Source organism: Lactuca sativa, chromosome 4 (genome assembly GCF_002870075.4).
Source record: "Lactuca sativa cultivar Salinas chromosome 4, Lsat_Salinas_v11, whole genome shotgun sequence".
Lineage (NCBI taxonomy): Eukaryota > Viridiplantae > Streptophyta > Magnoliopsida > Asterales > Asteraceae > Lactuca > Lactuca sativa.
This window is the reverse complement of record NC_056626.2, coordinates 173,529,897-173,535,389: the sequence shown is the minus strand read 5'-3', so window position 1 is coordinate 173,535,389 and position 5,493 is coordinate 173,529,897. Positions and strand designations below refer to the sequence as shown.

Below are 5,493 nucleotides of genomic sequence, written 5' to 3'. Positions count from 1 at the left end.
TATGTTATATGTGTATCCTTTCATAAACATGACACTACTAAACATATGATTCGTATATTGGTTAAAAAAAAATAAGAGTATAGCAAATCCATCCACACAACTTATTCCATTGAGTGGTCATAACTAGCATAAACATGTTTTCTCCTAAAATGCATCCCCACCGTTTCTTGTTTCAAAGTTATACAATTTTGAAAAGCTTGCCAATTAGTAATGGTAAATGTTAGTAACAAAGTAATTTAACATGCTAAGGGTCACCATTTTAGGGGGGAAAAGCGTTCGCTTTATTGGAAAATGGTACATCACTTGATTTCCAAGTATAGTAATTTTAGTGAATACTTCTATATACAATTTACATTTTCTTAATATGATTATATTTTTATGATAACAACTAATTTTCTAGAAAAGACTACAAAATATAACTAATGAACAAAAGATGATATACAATTTTCTTAATGAAGTAGCACTGTACAAACACACAACATTTGAAGCCCTCAACCATCTGCTACAAACACAGTGTTAATAACTTCTTTTAGATTTTTACACGCCAAAATCTCAATTTCTCCAAAATCTAACCCTTCCAAAGATTTTTCTGCCAATTTTGGCACCACACATTTTTTATACCCCAATTTTGCCACTGTACTCACCCTCTTCTCCATTTTTGGCACCATGCGAAGTTCACCACCAAGCCCAATTTCTCCAATGAATGCCACGTTGTTAGGAATTGGGAACTCAAGAAAACTGGAGATCATAAAACATATCAATCTTATAAATTTATAGTAAGCTTCAATCACATAATTTTAAAAGCATGTTACATTTTTGGTCCCTGAGTATGGCTGATTTTTGCTATTTTGGTCCTAAAATGTTATCTTGCAATTTTGATCCTTGTTTGAAGTTTTGTAACGTTTTGGTACCTGATGTAAAGAACAGGAGCCAAAATTGAATATATTACTTATACTTAAAAGTAGTCATTTTACTTCGAACAAAGACCAAAAAATTAAAGAACCTCAAATAAGGATCAAGATTACAAGAGAACTTTTTGGGACCAAAACTGCAAAAAACAGTTATACTCAGGGACCAAAAATGTAATTTATTCTAATTTTAAAGATATTGCCTGCTACAAATTGCTGCTGCAACTGCTAAATCTCCAGCGGTTTCTGTTAAAGTAGCCCCACTAACAACATTTAAGAAGATTGCCTGTAAACCAATCCACAAAAAAAAATAAATAAATAAAAATAAAAAATAAAATAAAAATAAAAAATAAAATGTTTTTCTTAAAGTAATTATTATTGAAGGAAATAGGACTTACATTTGATTGGAGCTTCAGACCTGCTTGCTTCATAAGAACCTACAAGATATATGGGAAAAAATATGTAAAGAATAAATTACACTTTTGGTCCCTGGGTATAGCTGAATTTGCAATTTTGGTCCGTGTTTGTGGTTCTTGTAACGTTTTTTGTCCCTTACCAAGTCAAATGACTACTTCCAGTCCTTGGGTGTAGCTGGTTTTTGCAATTTTGGTCCCAAAAATAGTCATTTTACATGGAAAGGAACAAAAAACATTACAAGAACCACAGACACGGACCAAAATTGCAAAATTCAGCTATACCCAGGGACCAAAAGTGTAATTTACTCAAAATTTAATGATTACTTACAGAAATAATCATATCTGCTCTCCCTGCTTGAACCCCATTCACTTGCCTTGAAAGCGAGTTCCCTGCTGCACATAGAGCCTGAAAACCACTTTCTCACTACTTGTCCAAAAATAAACACAAAAAGTTTTTTTTTTTGGAGAACTTTTAACCAAAGATTACTTTTTTCACTGGAGTTCTTAAATATTATTTAAGTCATGTATAGGTAGAGTGGCTACATGGGTAATAAAGTGTTGTATACATAACATCTGTTTCTTTTCTAGACCAAATAACCATTTCACCATTACATTCCAAAAAAAAAAAAAACAATTTTCATCAAATTTAAATGTTAACCTATTAAGCTCATTAAACACACCTGGATTTCAATGACAAATGTGCGAGATCCATCCATAATTACAGCAATTGCTAGACCTGCTAAGAACTCGGAATCCGAGTGTTCTTCACTCAAGAAAATCTCACTTGGATTCGTGACAGCTTTTAGTCCACATGGCGACATTTCAAACACTCCCAGCTGAAAAAAGAAGAAAAAAAAAACAGTTTTTCAATTCCAAAAAAAAAAAGTTTAAAAAAAGGGAATAGAATTAACATGATGAATAATACCTCATCAGTTGATCCAAAACGATTCTTGAATGCACGAAGCAAACGATGAGATGAATATTGTTCCCCCTTGATATTATAATGAAATAGCATAAGATAAAAAATAATTACTAAATAATTAAATACCCAAGAATTATTTTTTTTTTTAAAAAAAAGGTACCAACTTCCATATATAAAACTGCATCAACAATATGTTCCAAAACACGGGGCCCAGCTATGTCTCCTGACTTTGTTACATGACCAATCTGACACAAATCCAAAAACATTTACCATAATTCATCAGAATATACTTTTCTAAAAGATTAATAACCATTTTTTTAGTTCATACTTTATACTCACCAAGAATACGGGTATATCTGTCTTTTTAGCAAAACGCAACAAGGCTGCTGTACATTCTTTAACCTATACAACATTCGGTTAATACAAGGTCTGGAAATCAAATGCCACGTCATCATTGTAACAAAATGGATGTTTTTTTGAGGTTAATGAAATGGAAAAAGGTTTACCTGGTAGATACCTCCTGCACTACCTGTAACTCCCATTAGCTGAACAGTTTGGATTGAATCTATGATTAGGGCACGTGGAGAGAGAGCTTGAGCTTTTCCCAAAATGTCCTTTAAAAAGGCACACATAAAGAAAAGTAAAACACCATTTATATTTATAAATTATAATAACACATGTTCATGATTTATTAAGTTATGTATATTTTGGAACATTCACCTCAATGTCTGTACTTGAATACAAGAACAATTCCTCTGTGTTGATTTCCATACGATCTGCTCTGTTTCCAATTTGCTCAACACTCTGAATTAAAAGAGTCATTAATTGAATAACTTTTACAGTGTTATAACTTATGAATGAAGCAACATTAATGGCGAAACTGAAAGCAGATTGTTACCTCTTCTCCAGAGACGTAAAGCACAGGAGCTGGCTTACAGATTTCTCTCCCTTCTGCTATAATGGCTGCTATCTTTACATGTTTCAGTATCAAGTAAACCAGAGTTATATTCTTGATGATGGAATCATTAACAGCAAGATAAAGTAAAGATTATGATTTTTAATACCTGTAACATTAGTGTACTCTTCCCGACACCTGGATCACCACCAATCAAAATCAAAGAACCAGGTACTAGACCACCACCAAGAACCCTAGAAACTTCGTGCCCAAATAGTCCAGGCCTGAATATAAACAACTCATATAGATACAATCATACAACTAAAGCCTGGAAGACGAAACGCGATTGCGAGTAAACTTACAGAGGAAATCGCCAGTTCAAATGGTTGATCCCTCTGTTAACATCCGTTAACCTCATCGGAAGAGCTTCTCCTGACCCTTTTGGCAACCACGATCGTACTATTTTTTCAGACACCTGAAACCCACTCGTCTTTCCTCCATTATCAGTTTCTGTAAACTCCTTCATTGTACCAACATTGTTACACTCGCGGCAATATCCCCACCACTGCCCGTCGGTGTATCCGCAGTCGGAACAAACCCAAGTACTCTTGCTCTTACTCTTCTTCTTGTTAGCCCCAAAACCCGACCCACTGCCATGATTCGCCTTCACAACGCTTCCGTATGATCTGTCGTCTTTCAGAGCATCGGCGTACTCTGAACTAGACAGTTTGTAAGGGTCTTTATTGGATTCAACTTCCTTGTGTTTTGATTTTGGTGCTCGCTTGGTTACAAGACTTCCAGTCATGGGATCGTATATAGTAGAGACATCAGCAGTTGATGAGTCATTAAAGAAACGGTGGTTGGTGGAGTGAAATGTTCTGTAAAGTTTGTGGATTTGTGGGTATTTGATGGAGATTAGATTGACGCTGCGAACACGAGAGTAAAGCATTTGAAACGCTCGCATCTCAGCGATCATCGTATGATCAGGGGACAGAAGTTTAGGGTTTGAGGTGGAGAAAATTGGGGGTATTTGAAAATTTTCAGGGTTTATGGGATGAGTGAATTTAGGAGCGCGAAGGGTTTTAGCAAATGGGACGAAGAAGAGGGTCTTCAGGATTTAGGGGGCGTTGATGCCATTGCGAAGGGTGTCCGACGAAATGAAGGATCATGACACTTTTTGACTTTGTAACGTATTTTCGGCGTCGCTTTTTATAAACAAAAGTCTTTTTTTTGAAAGGAAAAAAAAAAAGTTTGACAAAACTAGTTTTAAAACCTATTTTTGGAGTTTTTATATAAGGAAAATGAATTTTTTGGAAAAGTTAAGAAATTGACTTTTTATAACTTTTCCAAAAAAGACTTTTGGGTTGTGAAAAGCTAAGCCAAACACCCCTAAGCGTGTGTTTGAGTTAGTTTTTTTAATGATTTTAGGAAAAGTGTTTATTAGCATATGAGTTTTTAGGTGGTGTTTCGGAAGGTTTTTATACAAAATTGCAAAAATGGTCCATTTGTATGTAAATTTTTGGGGTTTTAGTTCAAACCTTGAGTTTTTTGGATTCATGGTTCTTTTGAAGTGGTTTGTATGTGAAAATAGTCACTCCAAAAAAGATGCGGAATTTGTTCCCAGAAACAAAACATGATAAAATAGATTTTTATCAAAACATTTCATAAAGAAATATAATTTCATTTCATAATAAAAAATCGGGATGTCATGTTCCGATACAGACCATAAAACATAAACGATAACATTACAAGTCATTCAACAAATATATACATATACAGACTTGTAAACAAAACAACTTGATGATTCATCCATTTTATGCCCTCGCGCCACTTCCTATAATACAAATAAACTGAGTGGGTCAGTCTTGGGAGCCTGGTGAGCATATAGGGTTTTCAACCCGCAATAAATAATTATATTTAATTTCAACAATCAACAATAACCCGATTACCCATTCCCGTTATCCTCACTTTACGTCCCTAAAACAACATCTATTATAAGGAACCTAATTTAGGATTTTCATCGGGACGGACATTACTGCAAGGGGTTTCCTCAGCAGCAAATGTCCTAAAGGCAACCATGGGGGGATAGAGTACACCGGTGAACACATCGTTCACAACGCCTACAGGTTATGAGCCTGCTAGCATTCCACATGACTGTCTAGAAAGAGTCTGTGGTTGTTATTCATACTCCGCTGAATAACTAGATCAATAACAACAACATCGATGTCTCTCATCTGTTTATCACACATCAACTATCTACCCATCTTCTACCCAACATATTAGTAGAATAAAAATATATATTTTTATACATAGTTTAAAACATGTATAGCATTCTCATTCAATACATATTCC

The 5,493-nt window shown here is 34.6% G+C and overlaps 1 protein-coding gene across 1 annotated transcript; it reads right to left on the bottom strand.

Moving 5' to 3' along the window:
* Positions 1-392: 392 nt before the first annotated feature.
* LOC111904667 (uncharacterized) lies at positions 393-4,319 on the bottom strand. Its single transcript, XM_023900407.2, has 13 exons — positions 3,504-4,319; positions 3,311-3,425; positions 3,145-3,216; positions 2,967-3,050; positions 2,753-2,860; positions 2,586-2,648; positions 2,411-2,491; positions 2,250-2,315; positions 2,005-2,160; positions 1,653-1,730; positions 1,307-1,345; positions 1,112-1,194; positions 393-738 (listed from the first exon to the last, which is right to left on the bottom strand). The coding sequence occupies exons 1-13, from the start codon at positions 4,115-4,117 to the stop codon at positions 492-494; spliced, it is 1,806 nt and encodes a 601-aa protein (XP_023756175.1). The 5' UTR covers positions 4,118-4,319; the 3' UTR covers positions 393-491.
* Positions 4,320-5,493: the final 1,174 nt, after the last annotated feature.

Excerpts from the sequence above, each read along its gene's own strand:
- LOC111904667 (XM_023900407.2), bottom strand. The coding sequence starts at position 4,117 with ATGATCGCTGAGATGCGAGCGTTTCAAATGCTTTACTCTCGTGTTCGC. Across the intron at positions 2,316-2,410 it reads ATGCAGTTTTATATATGGAA|GGGGAACAATATTCATCTCA; the intron begins GTTGGTACCTTT and ends TATAATATCAAG. Across the intron at positions 1,731-2,004 it reads CATTTGTCATTGAAATCCAG|GCTCTATGTGCAGCAGGGAA; the intron begins GTGTGTTTAATG and ends AGTGGTTTTCAG.